Here is a 20,240-nt window from a genome sequence, read left to right as displayed (position 1 = left end):
CCTTGTCTATGTTTTGACTTTTTAGAAGGAGGCGGCTCATTTACAGAGGGCGTGGCGACGGCTTAGGGTCGGGGTGCTTCCTGATTGACCAGTGAAGACCCTGTGCTTCTAGATGGTGTGTGCCTCTCAGTCATCCTGGCAGAACCAAGGAGGCAAAGGGGAGGGGCACCTGGTGTATTCTGACTGTGGATTTTGACTGGTGATGACAGAGACAGGAGGATGAGGAAGAGGAAGGGTTGGGATGGGAGGAGGGAAGGGAGAAAAGGGAGTAGAAGACAAGTGAGAAAAAAGGCTAGCATGGGTTGCCTTATCCACTGTCTTTACCCAGAGCAGAACCACAGACAATTAAGCTCCCAAAGGCAAGTGGACTGATTTACTTCCAAGACGTATGTATTTTGGAGGTAGACCAGGCTTTTAAAACTTTCATGTACATGCAAATCTCCTGGAGATCTTATTGAAATGCAGGTTCTGATTCAGCAGATCTGGGCGCCTGCATTTCTAATAAGCTCAAGGGGAAATGCTAGATGTTTGCAGCTCTGAGGGGCCAAGAGCGCTCTGAACGAGCAGACTTCTTGCTAGGGGAGGCAGGTACCAGAGTTGCTAACTCGGACCTCACTCTCCGTGATTCCAGTGCAGGGGTCTGCAAGCTGGGGCCAGGGCCTCACAGGAGCAAATATATAATCCTTCACTGAGCACTTTGGCTGTGGACTGGACTGGGACTCCCCTCCCTGCCCACCCCCTGCCCCGGCAACCCTTCCTCTCCCTTGCCCTCTCATCTCTCTCATCACCAGTCAGGTCCACAGGGAGTCCATTGTCCTTGAATAAACCAGACCAAATGATCAGGCAGCCCAAATGATTGCTACTGATGAACAATATGAAACAAATTGATACACCTTTATTAACAAATAGATTCTACACCCATGTATCTTTTTAAACATGTAAGGGGTAACAGAGTTTTCTGATGTGCTCCACAAACGGGGGGGGCAGTTCTGGCTGCTGGGCTGGGGAACTGGAGCACCACAGAAGAGGCTGGGGTCCCCTGGTCTCCTGGGGAGCGCTGGGGGCTGCGGATGGGTGTGTGTGTTGCGGGGAGGAGATGCCGTCACTAGCAGAGGACCTCCTCGCAGTCACCAATGGGATCTTGCTGGGTCCTGCTTCCTTTATTCAGCCCCTTGGCTGGAACCTCACTGAGCTGAGGGCGTCTCACCTCAGCGGAGATGACAGAAATGTCCTGTGGGAGAGTCAGGTCAGGGTGAGGGAGCAGACGTCACACAGAGAATGAGAAAAGAGCAGGGGTCCCATCTCACCTTTTCCCGCCGGGCTGACTGTGCAGGCCTGGCTGTGGGGAAGAGCAGCACTAATTAGGGTTAGGGCACTGGGTTCACGGGGTGCCCCCTCCCCACCTCCTCGTGGCACCTTCCTCCAGAGAGCACGGGCCGGCCAGGGTGGGGGGCTGCTCCCCCTTTTACTTCTCAGGGCTCCTCACCCTCCATCTGAAAGCAGGTGGGCCTGGGAATCAGGAGACCCCAGCTGTGTGACCGGAGGCCAGTCACTTGGCCTCTGAGTCTCAGCTGCTTCAACCAGGAAAGGGTGGTGGTGTTGACAGTGACTGCCTTGCAGGATTACAGTGTGAAGCAAGAGACAAGAAGGTGGCCAAGATACTTCCAGAATAACTCCTCCATTAGACATCCACTCTGCACCAGGCAACCATTTAGGTGTGAAAATTATATAGCTGATCTATCTAGTATACAGCTAACAGAAGTATAATTCTGTATATCTAATCTCACATCAGTCTTGCCAAGTAGGGGGTATTGATTCCTTCTCACAGTGGGATGAAAAAACTGAGGCTCGGGCTTCCCTGGTGGCGCAGTGGTTGAGAGTCTGCCTGCCAATGCAGGGGACACGGGTTCGAGCCCTGGTCTGGGAGGATCCCACATGCCGCGGAGCAACTAAGCCCGTGAGCCACAACTACTGAGCCTGCGCGTCTGGAGCCTGTGCTCCGCAACAAGAGAGGCCGCGGTAGTGAGAGGCCCACGCACCGCGATGAAGAGTGGCCCCCGCTTGCCGCAACTAGAGAAAGCCCTCGCACAGAAATGAAGACCCAACACGCCAAAAATAAATAAATAAATAAATGAATTTAAAAAAAAAAAAAAAAGAAAGAAAACTGAGGCTCAGCGAGGTGAATAACTCTCCACAGTCACTTCCATAAGAAGTGGAACCGTAGGCAAATATTGAATCTTTGTGCATGTGAAGCATTCTCCCACTGATAAAAGATCCAGTATCCTCTCTTCTATGCATCTTGGAACATAACAGCTCTCCTTACTTTGGGTTTCAGATCCCTGCACCCACTCCACAGGGAAAGCCTGCTCAGAGCTTGAGCTGGAAGCAGACTGTCCCAGACCCCACCCCTGCCCCGAATCATGCCTTCACCCTGTTGCCTGCTAGGATTAAAAGGATCACATTTTCTTATTTTCCTTATTTTGCTAATGAAAACCATAGAGTCTGAGGTTGGCTTCTTTTTTCCTTTCTTATGTTTAAGTCCTCATTGTAACCCTTCTCAGGAAGGAACTGGGCCCACGTGTGCTTTCCCATCTGCTTGGCAATGCTCTGGCCAGCAACCGGTCAGGTCCTGGGAGAACTGCCCTGAGTCCAAGAGACTTCTTGGCCGTCCACTTTCCCTAGTGCCCTTTATGGGTGGGAGCGGAGTCCCTAGACTGACTCAAATCCATTTTACAGACCAGGAATTGAAATCTCAGCACAGGTGAGACATAAAACGAGCTCCCTATTTTTAAACACCTATTGCATACCAGACAATCTTTATGGTTTCTAGAACCCACGTTCTATTCCTAGCCATTTATAATAATCTTACAAAGTAGGCATTATCTACACTTTATAGATTAGGCTCAGAGAGCTTAAATAATTTGCCCACAGGCACACAGTGAGTACATAGAATCAAGTTTTGAACTCAATTCTGACTGACTCAGAAACCTACACTCCTCCCATGATTCCACGTTGCCTGTTTGTCTGTTAGAGAGTGGACTAGCCTTCCCCGTGCCTGCCATCTTGACTCTGGTATCTGTGGCCGGGGTTCATAGTCTTTATGGCTCCCTCTTAGAGCTGAGACTGTCCTGTTTAGACTTACACTCAGGGTCAAAGACAAACTGTATCATTCTTTTTCCTTTTTTCCTTTGTTGCTCCACAATGCTCAGAAAAGGGCAAAAAAAAAAAAAAAATTTTTCCCTAGTTGGGATGGTAACAGTGGAGGTGTGGTGGAGATGATGTAGATGATGGTGATTATGGTGGACATAGCGGTGTTTGTGGTGATGGTGGTAGTGAAGGAGGAGATGATGGTGGTGGTGGTGAAGGTGGCCATGGTTAGGGTGATGATGGCAGTCATGGTGATGCTGGTGGTCAGGGTGATGATGGCAGTCAGGGTGATGATGGCAGTCAGGGTGATGATGGTGGTCAGGGTGATGACAGTTGTCATGGTGATGATGGCGGTAGTGATACCTCACCCTAGGCCCCAAACTTCCCCTTTACATTAGCAAAGATGTCAAGTTTGACCCGAGATCACTCACCTTCACTCTCCTTTGGGATCGTACGTACCACAGAGTAGATAACCCCTTCATCGTTCTCATTCTGGCAATGAACTGAAAGAAGGAATGCAGCTGCAGCTTGAATAGGACCCACCTGCTCTCCCACCTCAAGACCCAGAAGCACTTATGGGGGGAAGCTAATCAGGGGCTGTTATGGTGATAACTGGCAGTGGGAAGCAGTTATTAATGTGGGATATCCATCTTGGCAGGAGGTGCCTGACCCCTGCCGCAGATTCTAGCAGCTTCCCCAGCCCTGACATTGTTTAAACTAGAGGTTGGCAATCTTTTTCTGTAAAAAAGGTAGTGAATATTTTAGGTTTTGCAAATACCTGGCTCTGTAGTGTGATAGCAGCCACACACGATACACACACAATGTTCTTTACAAAAATACTTGGTGGACCAGATTTGACCCATGGTCAAATTTGCTAACCCTTGGTCTAAACCTCCCTCTTGGGGACTGGGATCCCTTCCTGCTTCCCTCTCCCACCACCAGCTGCATGCACTGGCTCCTTAAGCTCTCCCCAGAAGCCATCTGTTTCCTTCCCCAGATGACTCTGATTCCTGAGACTCGGGCTCATGAGGCCTTCTTTCTCATGACTCCCTTAAGAGGCCTTTCTCTGCCTTTATGGACGGACACTGGTGCTACTGCAAGTCCTTACCATTGACATACAGTGGGTGTTCCTCTCCACCTGGGGCGGGGGGCAGATTCCGGGGTGGAAGGGGCCCTAGGAGATGCAAAGGTACAATTCACTGAGCGCCCTCAGAGAGCAGACTGGACAGTGGGGACAGAGAGGCTGAGAGAAAGAATGTCAGTTACCTTTAATAATTGTATAAAATTACCTTTAAAAACTGTATAAAAAATTAAAAAATTAAACTAAAAAAAAAAAGAAAAGAATGCCAGCAGAGGTTGCTGGAGGTCTGAGGCTGGTTTGTTAATGAGGGTTAATTCACAGGTCTGGACACGGTTAACTTTTATGGGATGTTTCCTTTGAAAAATACCCCAGAGGGGAGGATGGCTCCATGGGAATCACAAACTGGGAACAAGCAGGGTCAGAAAGGATGGGCCACATCTTTGCATCGAAAGGGCCCAGACCCACCAGTCAGGCTGCTTTTCAGAAGGAGGAAAAGCTAATAACTTTGACAACACACCATGTGCCAGAAACAGGGCCAGGGAATTCAAATACAGCATCTACTTAATAGCAAACCTCCTAACCCAGGGACAAGCACAGAGGTGGATGTCACAAAAGCCCCCTTACCTAAATCTTCGGTGTCTGATGTTCTTCACAACCACCTTGCAAAGGTTGATACTATGATTTCTGTTTTTTAGATGAGGTGACTGAGGTCGGGAGAGGTGATTTCTTCAAAGTCACACAGAAAGTGGTGGAGACAGAATCTTAATCCAGTGTGTACACTTTTTCTCTACTAGCATGTTGCCTCTGTGAAAGCAGGCGTTTCCATAACTTTAAAAATTAGCTCTTGGGATAGGAATTGGGTCACAGGTGGATGTTAGAACACCTGGTTCATGCCTGGTGTCCAAGAAATATTCATTAGCTCTAACAGCAAGAAAGCATCAGAGTCGTCAGGTAGGACCTTCGGACATGGCTCCTCCTGTAAAACCAAGAGGGCATTTGTGGAGACTCAGAGAGGCCTCTAATGCTCATTTGTCAAGGCTGTGTTTCTGAGTCTCCATTCACGAAGAGCTCTGTGAGTTTGACGGAACTGTGTTTTATGGGAGGTGTGACAGTGGGAAGTGAAATGAACACTTTTTAGCAAACAACCAGAACTTGCATACTTAGGTAACTGCTACTTTGAAGTAGACCTCCTGTATGACCACATCCTAGTCCTAGTGATTCCATGATTGGTCAAAATGTTTTGAACATTGCCTTCAGAGATACAGTCTGTGGAATATCTTCAGTGGTGGCACATTTTTGTTTGTTGAGGAATGGATATGCTGTCTGGAAATGGTTAAGGGTCTTCTAAAGCTGGGCATGAAGAAAAAAGCTGTTGGACTGTGTTTCTTGTGTGGCTATGGAATTGGGCCTGAAGGTGGTTTTCTGAGCGACATTCTAAGGAAGGTTTTGTGCCCCTGAGCTTCTGAGATGCTAGGACCACCACCAGGAGTCTTATTTTCATGAGAGACAGGTTCCTTAACAAAATGGAGCCCAGGTGCTCCCAGGCTGGCAGTGGGGGTGGGGTAAGAGAGTGGGAATGGGTGGGGAGGCAAAATCGCCACATGAAGAGGGATGTTCCTTCGTTCCCTGTGAAAGGCATCTTCCTCTTGAAGATCTTTCACCAGTGACTGTTCCTTCACCATCTTGTTTGGGCCGGGGAGGGAGATGGCTGTACTGTGTTGCTTTGCCTTTAACTCTTTGACCCAGAGGTGAGTGGGCAGAAACACCCACGTTATTGAGACCAGGCTGGCTTTATGACAGGTGCAGAGATGGTAGAACTCACAGATCTTCAGTTCATGGTCCCTTACTCCAGTTGCTTCCTCATCTAACTCTGGGCCTGGCTCCATCTTTCTCCCACTGCACAGGTATAACTTAAAGCAACTCTGGCCTGCCTTCATGAAATCTAGACTCAAGACTAAAGGAAAGGAGAGATCAGAAGTTAGATGGACAAAGGCTGCTAAATTAAAAAGGGGAGAGGAAGTCAGAGCCTGGCTCAAGCCCTAACTGGGATGCCTGGTGAGGTAGTGGGTCTAGGGCTGGGGAGAGATGTTTTCAGGTATCCTGGCTGATGGTCAGGGAAGACTGGATTGGATTGCAGGACTGGGTGGTCTTCCTCAAAGAACAGTCTGGCTTAGCTCTCAGAACTCATCACTAATTCCTTAACTGAGGGAGCTGCAAACTTGAAGAAGCAAATCTAGCTGGAGGTCTATGAGAACAATTACTTTTGCCCTTGGCAAGTGGAAAATAAAAATGTTGCCCCCAGGGAGGAAGAAGTAGGTTGATTTGAACTTCTGTAGGTGGATTTGAAGCCCTAGGAATAAACTGGCACCGAATAGCTTTGGCACTGGGAGCCATTCCCTTCAACAAGGCCCCAGGCAAACAAGGGTTAGAGTTGGAATAAACGTGTAGCCACCCAAGGTGATTGCTTTGAAAGCCAACATTCATACTTAATTATCATGACCATGACAGGAAGAAGAGGAGAGTCTGGAATTTCAAAACCAATAGATGACCTAGAAATGCCATTTATCTGATTATTTTCACTTATTTCTCCCTATAGAATTCTCTCCCTATAGAAATTCTCTCATCTGAATTTTAGCGAAACTTTTTATGACTCTGATCAGAGGAATTACAGAATGGATAACAGGAGCAAAGGCAGTTTGGGAACCTGCCGGGGTGATGTGCTCAGACCAGAATGAGAATGTACTGAGCACCCACTCAGCGCCAGGCTAATACATCAGGTATGAGACAGATGTTACCTCATTGACTCAGACCTTACAACATCCCAAGAGGGAGACATTTAGTGAAACTTAAAAGGAACTGGCCCAAGGTTACTGAACTAGTAAATAGCAGTGCTGGGACCAGGCTATTCCCCAGTGCTCTCCACCACACTTCGCTCCTGATGAGTCAACAGCCACGGACTCTCACCCAGGGCACAGCACGGCACAGAAGTGTGTATGCGTGAGCATGCATGTGCACTGGAGTTCTCATGTCTTCTTTCTCCTCCACTAAGCAGACCAGAGCTCTGCTGACTTTAAGGAGAGAATTGGAGGCCTTGGGTTTGTTCAGTCATATTCACAGCCACAGACTGTCTTTCAAATGGGAAGGACACTGATCTACACCTTGTTTGGCTTGTGAGAATTCCTGTTTGTGCCTTTATTCATGCCCCAGTGTGCAGTAGTGTGTTTGTGCGCTCTCTGGGTGATTGGGTGTGTGAGACACTGTGTCTGTGTGTGTGAGTTCTGGAAGCTGTAAGTGTCCCTCCTGGGGCCCCTTTGTATGACGTGTGAAGAAAAGTCCCTCCTCCTCCCAATACCCAGAAGTAAGCAGTTGGTCCTGTCAGGCTCTGGCTTTCCAATGGCTGGGCTGTGCCTGGCATAGGGATTCGGCAATCAAGAAAGCCAAAAAGAGTTACTGACCGGTTTTTCTCCAGGGTCTGAAATACCGTAGAAGTGCAGCAGCAATGACCGTCATGCCAAGCAGGCTTGCAGGCCGCCAAGGAACCAGCCAGTTGATGCTAGTGGGGGCAGATAAGACCCGAGGACCTGGGAGGTGAGTAGGGGTGACCATGAGCATTGAGGATGAAATTCACAAATGCACCCCAGACTGGCACAGGAGAGGCAGAGTGGTTGGCATTAGTGGGAACCACCTGGCCTGAAGGAGCCTTGCCAGTGGGAACGAGGGACGGATCAAAGGATGTCAACATGGATGGGCAATTCCATGGATGACCATGTGGCCCTCCCTCCATGGTGCCCCTCACTCTCTGTGGACTTCATTGTTTCTCTGCCAAGTTCAGTGGACAGATGGTCCAAGCGGGGTCCATGCCCAGTCAGTCATGCCATGCCTGCTCTGGGCCCAGCATCGTGGGAGGCATGGCGGGAGGAACACAGAGGAGTGAGATCTGACCCTGGCCAGCTTGCTGGGGCTCACAGCCCAGTTGGGGGACAAGACCTACCCTCCACGGAGAGTGTCTCAGGCTTGCTTGTCTCTTTGGAGACACTGTTCTCAGCCTCACAGGCGTAGTTCCCAGCATCCTGCTCTGACATCGCCGGGAAGAGGAAGGAGACAGCTCCACCAAGGGGAGTCACGTGGTTCTTCAGGGTGTCCCCACTGAGGTAGAACGAGGATCGGAGGGGAGGAGCTCCACAACTCGGCTGGTGGGTCTCAAGGTGAGCAGAGGACAGGGCGCAGGAACCAGGGCAGCACACAGCTGGAAGGGTCAGCGGGACCCCCCAGGCTCCTCCCTTAGGGACCCCTCCCCACATTCCCAGGGGGCCCCACTGCCCACTGCCCAGGACCCTGGGGAGTGTCTGCCCATCCTCCCCTTACCCCACACCCTGACCTCCAGCTGGGGACTCTGCTTCTGGACCCAGCCACCCTCAAGGGCCGCCTCGCACCAGTAAAGCCCGGAGTCTCCCTCCTCGGCTGCTGGGATGCAGAGTTCTGGATGCAAGCCCCTGTCCTGCAGGGTGTGGCCCTCCGTGTGGAAGGAGAAGAGGAGCTGCCGGGCTGACCTCTGGCTCCCCCCACGGAGCTCACGAGAGGGGTGGGCTCTCAGCACAGGAGGCAGGGCGGCTCTGGGAAGAGGCAGCCCGGGGCTCAGGAGGGGAGTGCTGGACAGCGAGGCCCCTGGAGTCTGAGGTGAGGTCTGAGCTTCGGCACATCCCAGGCCCTGCCCCGCGCCTTCTGGGAAGTGCGGTCACTGTCTCCCAGCACCTGGCCTCTCATCCCACACACCAGCTCGGAACTGACTCCCACAGCCCTGAGCCCCTCTGGGGTCCCAGAAGGCCAGAGACAGAAGGGCCTTAGAGGTCACTTAGTGCCCAGAGGAGACAGGTCTGGCTCAGGGTCTCAAGGGGGGCAGCAGCAGGGCTGGTTCTTCCCTTCCGCCACAGGGCATCTTCCCCCCCTTCCCTGGCTCCAGACATGCCCCATGGGGGGCCAGGGCATGTGGACAGCATCCTGGATGTCTCAGGGTCCTGCAGATTGGCCCAGCATCAGGGGAAGCCAGAGAAAGGGGCGCTGCCCAGAGCGCTGCTGACCTGTAAGACCAGACCCCTGAGCAGCACCCTCCCCTCTCCCCCACAGTCCCCCAAGTTGTGACTCACCTTGGACTTGAACCATGACAGTCCTTGAGGTTCGTCTGCCCACATATGGGTTGTATGTCACCTGTCCAGTGCAGCTGTACCGGCCACTGCTGTTCACTGTTGCTGTTCGCATGGACAGAGGCTGGTTGTCCTTAGAGAGATGGAGGAATTTTCCGTCCCTGTAGAATCTCACCTGGGACAGTGCTGCGTTCCTCCTTCCCCAGCATCGCAGAGTCAGGATATCTCCTTCAAACGCGGGGTCTGGCTGGACTTGGAGGCTCAGCCAGGCTGTGAGACACAGGAACAGGGTCACCCTGGAGCTGCAGGTCCCTCATCCATTTTCCCCCTCTGTCCCCCAGCCTAATGCCTCCCCCACAGCCCTCTCCCCCACCCCTCCCCGGGATGGAGGGTCCTGGTCAGCTCCTTCACAGCTGTCACTGTCCCCCGGCCCTTCACGCCAGACCAGGGCAGGGCTTCTGCTTTCCTGCACCCCTCCTTCCTCTCTCCTTCCTCTGCCCTTCTCCTCTATTCCCCCCTCCCCTCCCCTCCCCTCCCTGTGCCTTCTCTCTGGCCTCCTTCCCTCCTACCCTCCTTGTCTCCTTTTTTTTTCTGGCTGTGACCAGGGATCTAACCCGTGCCCCCTGCAGTGGAAGCGCGGAGTCTTAACCGCTGGACCTCCAGGGAAGTCCCCCTCCTTGTCTCCTTTTATTCTGCATTTTCCTCCGCCACCTTGACAAGCCTGAGTCAAGTTGGATTCCTTCCATCTATTGTTCTGCTTCATTCCTCCTTATTAGATTCTCACTCCCCTAGATTGGTGTCTTTTCCTCTGGTGACTCCAGTGCAGCTCTTTCTTCAGCGTCCACCTCTGATGGTAGCTGCACCCCTGTCCACCAGAGAGGAGCTGGAGGGGTGGGTGTGGGAGGTGCCACGGCATGGGCTCGCTCCCTCCTGCTTCCCTCATCAGGCTTCCCCAGGCCCAGCCTCCATTGGCACTCCCAGCAGTGAGGTTCATTTCCACCACAGTCACGGTGCAGGATCTGTCATTTCTGTCCTCATTTCTAAAATGCATTTTATGTCCTGACATGGACAAGAAAAGAGCTCCTGGGGACCCAGCATCACCTGCAGGGCAATCCCAGGCTGGCCTGGCCCCAGGACATACTTCTTTGATCCCAGACAGCCTCAGGAGCCTGGGAGTAATGATGAGTAATCAGATAGGGAGCCCTGAGGAGAGCCCCAGAACAGCCTGCCTTTGCCTGGATCCACCTGGATCCCTAGAACCCATTCCCCTCCCCCTAGACTAGGTAACGATGCTCACAGCATAGCTGAAAAATGGGTCTTGCTTCCTTGGCTGCTCTTTCTAGCATCACTAAGTATTGGTTTAGATTTCCCTCCCTGGCATCACAGAACATGTCCTTGGAGGTCAAGATGTTCCTAGGCCAGAGTTTTCACCTACTTGACAGAGGCTCCATGGAGTTCAGTGGAACAGGATGGGTGGGAGGGCAAAGGTAGCCAAGGGAGAAAGAAGGCATATCCACACAGAAAGATGCCTGCTTCTTTGAACATTAGAGGGATGGAAGGGAGTCCAGAGCCTTGATGAACGGAGATGACAGGAGCTCCAGAGCCACACTGAGAGGAGGAGACTGAAGCCATTGCTACTTGTAAGGGAGCCGGATGGTGTCCTAGAGCCATTCTTCTGGGCCTTGAGTCACCCTATAACTATCCTCAGCCTGAGAGAGTAGAGTGCTGGGTTTCTCCTCTTCCTGGGCATTAGTGAAGACTCCTGAGGAAGAGGCCTAGGCAGGTGTTGCTCTCAAGATGTTTCTGGGGGACCCAATGGCCCTGACTTTTCCCTGTCCATTAAGTTTTGGCCCAGAGACACACTTGGAGATGAAAGAGACATAGACAAGACTCACCAGTTTTCCCAACACAGGGAACTGCAAGACAACAAAGTGATAGAATTCGATTAAGTAGCAGAAAAAACTTTCTGACAAGGAGGAGGACTGTAGCCTTATAAATGGGTGCTAACATCCATTCAACCAGTCAACCACCCAGCCCCCTAAGCACATAACTATCTAAGCCACCCAACTGCTCAGTCACCCAGCCACCCAACACCCAGCCACCCAACTATCTAACCACCTAAACACCCAGTCACCCAGACATCCAGCCACCCAGCCACTCAGCCACTCAACTTGTACGGTGGACCTGCTGCCTAGAATCCTTTACCCTATCTCAGTTCAAATGCCACCTCCTTAAACAGGTCTTGCTGGGGGCCCCCAGTCAAAAGAATTCTCCTCCATCACTATCACAATACCCTGTTGTATTATCATCAGAGCACTTATCACCGTTTGAAATTATCTTATCATTAAATTGCCTACTTGTTATCACCTGTCTCCCTCTGTCTAGAATGTAAGCCCCACGGGAGCAGGTACTCTGCCTGTCTCGTTCACTGCCGTGTTACCTATGCCTAGTGCCTGTGCCTGGATCATGGTCTGTGTTTAATAAGCATATACTGAATAGATGCATGAATGCTTTCCTTTGTGCCCACTCATGTGGGGCAGGGAACAAAAATAGAAAACATAGGACTAGATTCTTACACTAAGGTGCTGAGGGTCCAATTTACACCTACAGAAGAACTCAGACAGCAAAGGCAGGACCTGATTCCTGTGGTCCATCTGTCCACAGAGCTCTGGGGAATAGAGCATGGGAGTGATCAGAGGCAGGAGGTGAGACTTCCCTGGAGGAGTAATCATTAAAAGGCCGTAGGACATGGACGGGCAGCTCGGACGGATGAGAGAACTACCAGCAGGCCAGCGCATCACACACCGTGTTGCACTTTGTATGCATTGCACTAATGCTTCTAGATGAACCAATGTTTGAGGAGAATAGGTGGCCAGGAAAGAGAGGCCAAACCACAAAATGATGACAGATGAGGTGAGGCAGGTGTGATCAGCCCAAGGGCTGGAGGACCCTAAACTGAGGGGGCACAGTTGGATATAAAGCAGTGGAGCGTATTCTGGGCTTTGGGGCAAGGCGTGAAATGATGAATGGTGTAGGGCTGAGTACAGTCAGTCCAGCCGGTCCCCAGGCATTTACCTGTGCCTTCATTGTTGGGTGCTGTGCAGAACCCTGAGAAATGCAAGAATGGCCTTGGAGGGGGTGGGTGAAGACCCCCCTCAGCAGATGTTTGGCATGTTCATTCACAGGCTGTCATCCTTGCTGTCCACATGACCTGGGACACATTCTCTACCTACTCAGGTCAGGGTCAGCTCACCTGCAGGTTCTCAGTGTGTGCAGAGTCTCTTTCTTACCATCCCTCCATCCTTCCATCTTCCCCCACCCTCCATGTCTAAACACATCTTCTTCTATGAGCTTGGTGTAGTGGAGAGCATGCAGGCTTTGGAACCAGATGACCTGGACTAGACTCATGAATCCCTCTCTTTCTATGTGACCTTGGACAAGTTGTTTAAAGTTCAAGAGCCTCCAGTTCCTGGTTCTGTCTGTATAACAGAAACGATAATAGTCATTTTTCCCTTACAAAGTAGTTACATAGATTGTATCAACCCTCTGCCTGGGAAGGTGGTTACTACATTAACTGAAAACAGAAAGAAGGCCTGACCTCAGAGTGACTAAGTAAGACCTTACTGGGTAGTGATGCCTCCCTTTCCTTTCTCTTCTCCCCTGGAAAACGATTTTGCAGCTACAAAGCAATGAACAGCCAGGGTTGAGGGGGCTGACGCCTATAACAAGAGAGAAGGCATCCAGGGAGCATAGGCACTTCAGATGAGCTCGTGTCCCCAGATCCTGATGACTTGCTGTCCAGGGCACTGCAGGACCTTGGGGTTGTGACTGCAGGACCACTGTGTATAATCAAGACAGCTGCCAACTGCAGACAGAGTGGGCCACACCTGCCTACAGCAGTTCCTATAAAGAGGACCCGAGGGCCTCAGTGAGCTGCAGGCTGAAGATGAGGTGACAGTGTGACGAGATAGCTGAGAGCTATTGTCACGCTAAGTCGCACAACAGAGTCGCGAACGATGCAGGGAGCAGCCCCACTGAACTCGGCACTCAGGCCATGATGGGGGGGACGAGAAAGCCCAGCTCCTGGCCTACTGATAAAGCTCATCAAGACCAAGCAGACTAGGACAATGAACAGAGTCTAGAAACCATTTCCTATTAGAGGGACTGGGAGACATTTATCTGAGAAAGACGAGAGAGAGTACACAGGGATACACAGTGGCCTTCAAATACTTGATGGGCTAAGCTTAAAAGAAGGGAGAGACTTGTTACTTCATGGGGCAGAAGTGGAACTAATTCACGGAGGTTAGATCAGAGAGGCAGGTTTCAGTTCAACATGAGGAACTATGCCACGGTCAAGTTCTACCACATTGGAACACGCTGCTTTGCCAAGCTGTGGTTGCCAAGCAGCTGGGAGGGTTGTGTGTCACGGATGCTGTGTTTGCACATGGGGGGTGGGTTCCAGTATTGAGAGTGAAACTGGCTAATGCCCAGCTCAGAGGAAGATCAAGGTTCATCTCCTAAACTTTAAATACATCTTTAGTGTACAGCCATGTACCAGCATGTTCAATGTCAGGGCTTCTAGCCTCTTGAATCCCTGATCGCCAGTACTAATAATAGGCAGCATTTATTGTGTGACCATGTCCTGCCAGGCATTTTAAATGAATTTTACTTTCTAGTTTTACCTGATTAGAATCCAACTATACCCAGACTAGAGGTAGTGAGGTAGAATGGAGAAAGCATGGGGTTTGACATCATATGAACTTGGGTTTGCATTGTTAGCAGGGTAACTTTGCTCTTGTTAGCAGCGTAATTCTAGGCAAGTTTCTTAAATGTTTTTGAACTTCAGTTTCCTCAACTGTTTAATAGGGATAAAAAACCCCTGCCCTATAATGTCCTGAAGGTTAGATGAGATAATGTATGTACTACAAAGTAGGTATTCAGTGTTTTTTTTTTTTTCTCTGTCTCCCTGGCCACATCTGAGAGGAAATAGCAGCTCTACCTTTATGGTAACTCCGTTCCCACACATTTAGCCGTGGGGTCTGAATCTTAGGCTGGCTTTCTGGGGTCCTGAGCATCAGGTGTGACTCAGTCCTGCCTGGGTTCCCCATACGCTGTCCACTAGTCAGCCAGTCACTGACTCTCCCTCCCTCTTCCTTTGCTCTTTCCCATCCAGATCCTGGGGTACAAGCTGGGAAGCTCTTAGACTTTATCTAGTCAAGTCCAAGGGCTGTTCCTTTCACGAGGAAGTGATTGGCCCTTGGCAACCTCTCCTCTGGAGTGTATCCAGGCAGGAGGCCATCCTGTCCCTGCACTAACGTGAGCACTGACCTTCTCACTTGTCCAAATGGCCTTTCATAGAACACACAGGGCAACACGGTGATGTCGGGGAAGGAAGAGCCCTGAGTGGAACAGGTATTTTCTTCCCAGGGGATAAACGCCCACAAACTCTGTCTAGGAAGCGAGTGTATTTAGGAATGGTTTTGCTTTTCTGGTTCAATGAAAACAAACAAACTTCTGGGACCAAGTTTAAAACAAAAAGTAAGTCAACTCAGAAACTGTAAAGTACTATGTGCCCAGACTTGTTCCTTTTAAGTGTAGCAGGGGACAGTAGCTGAGCCTGAGCTGAGCCTGGGCTGAGCCTGAGCTGAGCCTGAGCTGAGCCTGAGCCGAGCCTGGGCTGAGCCTGGGGGAGCCTGGGCTGAGCCTGAGCTGAGCCTGGGGGAGCCTGAGCTGAGCCTGAGCTGAACTTGGGGGAGCCTGAGTTGAGCCTGGGGGAGCCTGAGCTGAGCCTGAGCTGAGCCTGAGCTGAGCCTGAGCTGAGCCTGGGGGAGCCTGAGCTGAGCCTGAGCTGAGCCTGGGGGAGCCTGAGCTGAGCCTGAGCTGAGCCTGGGCTGAGCCTGAGCTGAGCCTGAGCTGAGCCTGAGCTGAGCCTGGGGGAGCCTGAGCTGAGCCTGAGCTGAGCCTGAGCTGAGCCTGGGGGAGCCTGAGCTGAGCCTGAGCTGAGCCTGAGCTGAGCCTGGGCTGAGCCTGAGCTGAGCCTGAGCTGAGCCTGGGGGAGCCTGAGCTGAGCCTGAGCTGAGCCTGAGCTGAGCCTGAGCTGAGCCTGGGGGAGCCTGAGCTGAGCCTGAGCTGAGCCTGAGCTGAACCTGGGGGAGCCTGAGCTGAGCCTGAGCTGAACTTGGGGGAGCCTGAGCTGAGCCTGGGGGAGCCTGAGCTGAGCCTGAGCTGAGCCTGAGCTGAGCCTGAGCTGAGCCTGGGGGAGCGTGAGCTGAGCCTGAGCTGAACCTGGGGGAGCAGGAGCTGAGCCTGAGCTGAGCCTGGGGGAGCCTGAGCTGAGCCTGAGCTGAGCCTGAGCTGAACCTGGGGGAGCCTGAGCTGAGCCTGAGCTGAGCCTGGGGGAGCCTGAGCTGAGCCTGAGCTGAGCCTGGGCTGAGCCTGAGCTGAGCCTGAGCTGAGCCTGAGCCGAGCCTGGGCTGAGCCTGAGCTGAGCCTGCGCTGAGCCTGAGCTGAACCTGGGGGAGCCTGAGATGAGCCTGCGCTGAGCCTGAGCTGAGCCTGAGCTGAGCCTGGGGGAGCCTGAGCTGAGCCTGAGCTGAGCCTGAGCTGAGCCTGGGCTGAGCCTGAGCTGAGCCTGGGCTGAGCCTGAGCTGAGCCTGGGGGAGCCTGAGCTGAGCCTGAGCTGAGCCTGAGCTGAACCTGGGGGAGCCTGAGCTGAGCCTGAGCCGAGCCTGGGCTGAGCCTGAGCTGAGCCTGAGCTGAGCCTGAGCTGAGCCTGGGCTGAGCCTGAGCTGAGCCTGGGCTGAGCCTGAGCTGAGCCTGAGCTGAGCCTGGGCTGAGCCTGAGCTGAGCCTGAGCTGAGCCTGAGCTGAGCCTGGGCTGAGCCTGAGCTGAGCCTGGGCTGAGCTGAGCCTGAGCTGAGCCTGAGCTGAGCCTGGGGGAGCCTGAGCTGAGCCTGAGCTGAGCCTGAGCTGAACCTGGGGGAGCCTGAGCTGAGCCTGAGCTGAGCCTGAGCCGAGCCTGGGCTGAGCCTGAGCTGAGCCTGAGCTGAGCCTGAGCTGAGCCTGGGCTGAGCCTGAGCTGAGCCTGGGCTGAGCCTGAGCTGAGCCTGAGCTGAGCCTGAGCTGAGCCTGGGCTGAGCCTGAGCTGAGCCTGAGCTGAACCTGGGGGAGCCTGAGTTGAGCCTGAGCTGAGCCTGAGCTGAGCCTGGGGGGAGCCTGAGCTGAACCTGAGCTGAACCTGGGGGAGCCTGAGCTGAGCCGGAGCTGAGCCTGGGCTGAGCCTGAGCTGAACCTGGGGGAGCCTGAGCTGAGCCTGAGCTGAGCCTGGGCTGAGCCTGGGGGAGCAGACCCACCCCACAACAATCCTCTGCCTGGAGACCAGCCCCTGCAGTCACTGGCAGGGGTGACTGGCCCCGGGGTGCTCAGAGCAAGGAGAGAGGTACAGATTCAGAAGAATGGATTTGAACCTTCATATCGGTCCCCATGGACCAGTCAGACCCAAATCAGAACACCCCCGCCACCCTCCACAATAGAGAGAGGATGTAGGCAGAAGAGGAGTGGTCAGTTTGAAGGGGGCTTTGGACGCTTAGAGCGTAAACCTCTTGACCAGGTGTGACGCCCAGTCATTGCTGACTGGTTCTAAGAAAAAGCTGAGGCTTCATAGAAACATATCTCCTTGTAAAACCCCATGTTTTGCTCCTGTTGCTGAGAGAAAAGCACGGAACTGCTTTTTTCCCATTTCCCCGATCTCTTCTCTTACATTCTAGCAGCCTCCTTCCCTTCCATAATATCGTTTTCCTTTCAAGATAGCCCTGATGGATATTTTAACCCGATTTCACAGGGTAAAAGTGTCACTGGGTCTCAGCATGTGATTTTCTGCCTCCTTAAATTAGCTCTGATACCTCGAAGGGTTGCCCATCCAAGGACCCAGGAAAATGGGATAGGAAACACCGGGACTCCCCTACGTCCCCATGCCCATCACCCTCATCCTCATCACTCTCAAGCATGCCCATGTGCACGCACTTGTCTCAAGCTCCAGCCATAAACCCACTTGAACTAGGAAAGGTGAAATAAGGAACTTTGCGTCTTAGAAACGACTTACAGTCTTTGGTGCCCAGAAGAGGATGCTGGTGCTTGGTGACTTACCAAAGAGCAGTGCAACTGTCCAGAGCAGCATGGGGCCTGGCCTGGCGTGGAGGAGGGAACCCGGGGCAGACTGAAGGCAGGGGTGAGACTGGGAGGGACAGCATCTAGGCTACAGGCACAGGGGTAGGTGGGTGACTCCCTCTGACATGGGTGGTGTTAGTGCTTGATAATCTAAATACGGGAAGTGGGGAAGAAACTTTAAAAGCTCAAATTGGTATTTCTTCTTTGGTAGAAGGAGTGTTACACGAATGAATTTTCTTGACCGTAAAGCATAAAGGAGTCAGGTAAGCCACTAGCAAGCACTTTTGGATGCTCTCTCTGTGGTTTGAAAAAGCTCATGCTAGGAACTGGGGTGGGACAGGGCTATGGAAAGACCGAGAGACGGCCAGAATTTGCTTGGCCTCAGCATCACTTAGTCTGGAAGGTAGCACAGCTCTAGAAACACTAAGATCATCCACTCCCCACCCTGAGTGACCTCTAGTTCTCCAAGGTACCCTCTTCTTCAAGGATAAATGTGTCTGGACACTGCAATGAGGCAGAGAAGTGGAATCCTGAAAAGAGTCCACAGGACTGTCAGCTCAGGAGAGAATCAGGGATTGATGAGGTTGCGGTAGAATGGGGCTGGAGGTTCTGAATCTGAGGCTTTAAGACTGTCAGGTTATTATTTTGAGAAGAACCATTCATTAAAAAGACACCATTAGGAGAGTGAACAGGCAAGCCACAGGGTGGCAAGGTATTTTCAATACATATGGCTGACAAAGGACTCGTATCCAGAATATAAGAATTTCTACAAGTCAACTAGAAAAAGACAGACCACCCACTAGAAAAATGGGCAATACTTTGGATAGGTACTTTACAAAAGCAGATATCCAAGCGCCCAATAAACACAGGATAAGGAACTTGACTTCATAAATCACCGTGGAAATGCAAACTTAAACTGCAATGAGATACCACCACAGCCCCCATAAGAATGGCCAAAACTATAGACAACCAAGTGCTGGTGAGGATGTGAAGCAACTAGAACTCGTGTACACTTCCACAGGGAATATAAATTGGTATAACCACTTTGGAGAACTGTGTGGCAGAATCTACTAAAACTGAACATATAGATGCCTGATGACCGAGCATTTTCACTCTTACGTATATGCACATGGGTGGGCACCAAAAGACAGGTGCAAGAATGTTCATAGCAGCATCACTTGTAACAGATTAAAAACTGGAAACTACTGGTATCTCAACAGAGAAGCAGGCCATCTCCCACACCCACACATCCTCTGAGGACTGAACATGTGAGTTTAAGGTGAAGCATGGAGAGGTGGGTAACATACCAGCAAGCACTTTCTGACAGTAAGGTTGCTCCTGGAAGTCTTTGGGTGAGAAGTTTCATATACCGTAGTCTGGAATTTGCTGTGCTTACTGCTGAAAGCAGGAACGGACAGGGTGAATTTTCTAAGTTTTCTTGCCCGAGATTCTCTGATTCAGTGGAAATGGGAAACCAATCTGGCACTGCCAGGCAATTCTTTTGAGACTCAGCTGATTGGGAGAGAGGTAAAAGGAGTGAGGAAGTAAAGTAGGAATCGAATATCTTGTTGGCTCAGCTCAAGATGTTAACATTTATACGTTTTCCTCTATTGTTCTCTTTCCAACAGACCTCCTGACTCGAGTTGTCTTTAACTTTGTTCAGCTGCAGGTCTAGAGGGTAACGTGGGCTACAGCTAAGGTAGGAGACGGGGCAACCACAAACGGTCTAGCTTGCAAGCACTCGAGGTGCTTTGCAGGCAGAACCCTTGAAGCCTCGGCCCCTGGCTGCTTCCACTTTCACTGGGTTCCAGCAGCTTGAGTGTGTGAAGCCTCCCCCACTTCTCGCTCTACCCCTGCAGAGTAAGATTTGGTTGCACCTTTAGAGGTGTTAGTGAAGTTGGCTCTCTGAGCTGAACTGGCTGCACATCGTTTCTTGGGGACGAAGGTCACCCGAGGGAAGTAGGGCTGCTCCCAGGTTAGGATTCTTCCCAGACCCAGGCTCACCTTGAATCAAGACTGGGATGGGCTGGAGGGATTAAAACCCATAATACTAATACTTCAAGGGAAATAAGGGGCTAAAAGGAGGTGGGGAGGGTTCTCAGCCAGAAGGGGCTTGAAGCCCAGGGGCCCTCATTCCTCAGGGTGAGCTGGCAGGGGAGCAGTGGTAAGGGACAATGGCTTCTGGGGAATGGGAAGATTCAGCCCCACCCCTAGGAGGTAAGAGGGAAGGGCGGGGTAGAGAGCAGGGATTAGGGGCAGCTCTGGGCATGGAGACAGCATGGTGGGCCCCAGAGCCACCCACCTGAGCTTAAATCCTTGCTCTGGGTACTAATCTGCTGAGAGCTTGGTGAAGTTTTTAACCTCTCTGTACCGCAGAATCCTTAGTTCTAAAGTGGACAAACGATGACTCCTGCGTCATAGGGGTGTTAGGAAGTTTAAAGGAGATAAAACCTTGAGAGACACTTAGACAATGCTGTCTAGAACTTTCTGCGATGGCGGTGATGTTCTCTGGGCTGTCCAGTTCAGTAGTTACTAGCCACGTGTAGCTACTTGTGGTTGGCTAGTGAGACTGAGGAACTGAAATTTTGTCTTTAATTTTACTTAATTGAAATTTAAATAGCTAGTAAATCAACTATACTCCAATATGAAATAAAAATTAAATTAAAAAATAAAAATCAATTTAAATAGCTACATGTGGCTAGTGGA

At 51.6% G+C, this 20,240-nt stretch overlaps 1 protein-coding gene across 1 annotated transcript; it reads right to left on the bottom strand.

The window, feature by feature from the left end:
• Positions 1-898: 898 nt before the first annotated feature.
• FCRL6 (Fc receptor like 6) lies at positions 899-17,544 on the bottom strand. Its single transcript, XM_068538602.1, has 11 exons — positions 17,514-17,544; positions 11,265-11,285; positions 9,373-9,639; positions 8,927-9,036; positions 8,518-8,780; positions 8,220-8,413; positions 7,684-7,809; positions 4,256-4,321; positions 3,579-3,650; positions 1,308-1,339; positions 899-1,231 (listed from the first exon to the last, which is right to left on the bottom strand). Exons 1-11 carry the CDS (start codon positions 17,542-17,544, stop codon positions 1,106-1,108), a joined length of 1,308 nt encoding a protein of 435 aa, XP_068394703.1. The 3' UTR covers positions 899-1,105.
• Between the last annotated feature and the right edge of the window lie 2,696 nt (positions 17,545-20,240).

Source organism: Eschrichtius robustus, chromosome 3, assembly GCF_028021215.1.
Source record: "Eschrichtius robustus isolate mEscRob2 chromosome 3, mEscRob2.pri, whole genome shotgun sequence".
Classification (NCBI taxonomy): domain Eukaryota; kingdom Metazoa; phylum Chordata; class Mammalia; order Artiodactyla; family Eschrichtiidae; genus Eschrichtius; species Eschrichtius robustus.
This window is presented reverse-complemented; position numbering and strand designations above follow the sequence as displayed.

Excerpts from the sequence above, each read along its gene's own strand:
- FCRL6 (XM_068538602.1), bottom strand. The coding sequence starts at position 17,544 with ATGCTGCTCTGGACAGTTGCACTGCTCTTTG. Across the intron at positions 8,781-8,926 it reads CGCGGGGCAGGGCCTGGGAT|AGGTCAGCCCGGCAGCTCCT; the intron begins GTGCCGAAGCTC and ends GGGGGGAGCCAG. Across the intron at positions 4,322-7,683 it reads CAGACCCTGGAGAAAAACCG|GGCCCCTTCCACCCCGGAAT; the intron begins GTCAGTAACTCT and ends TGCATCTCCTAG.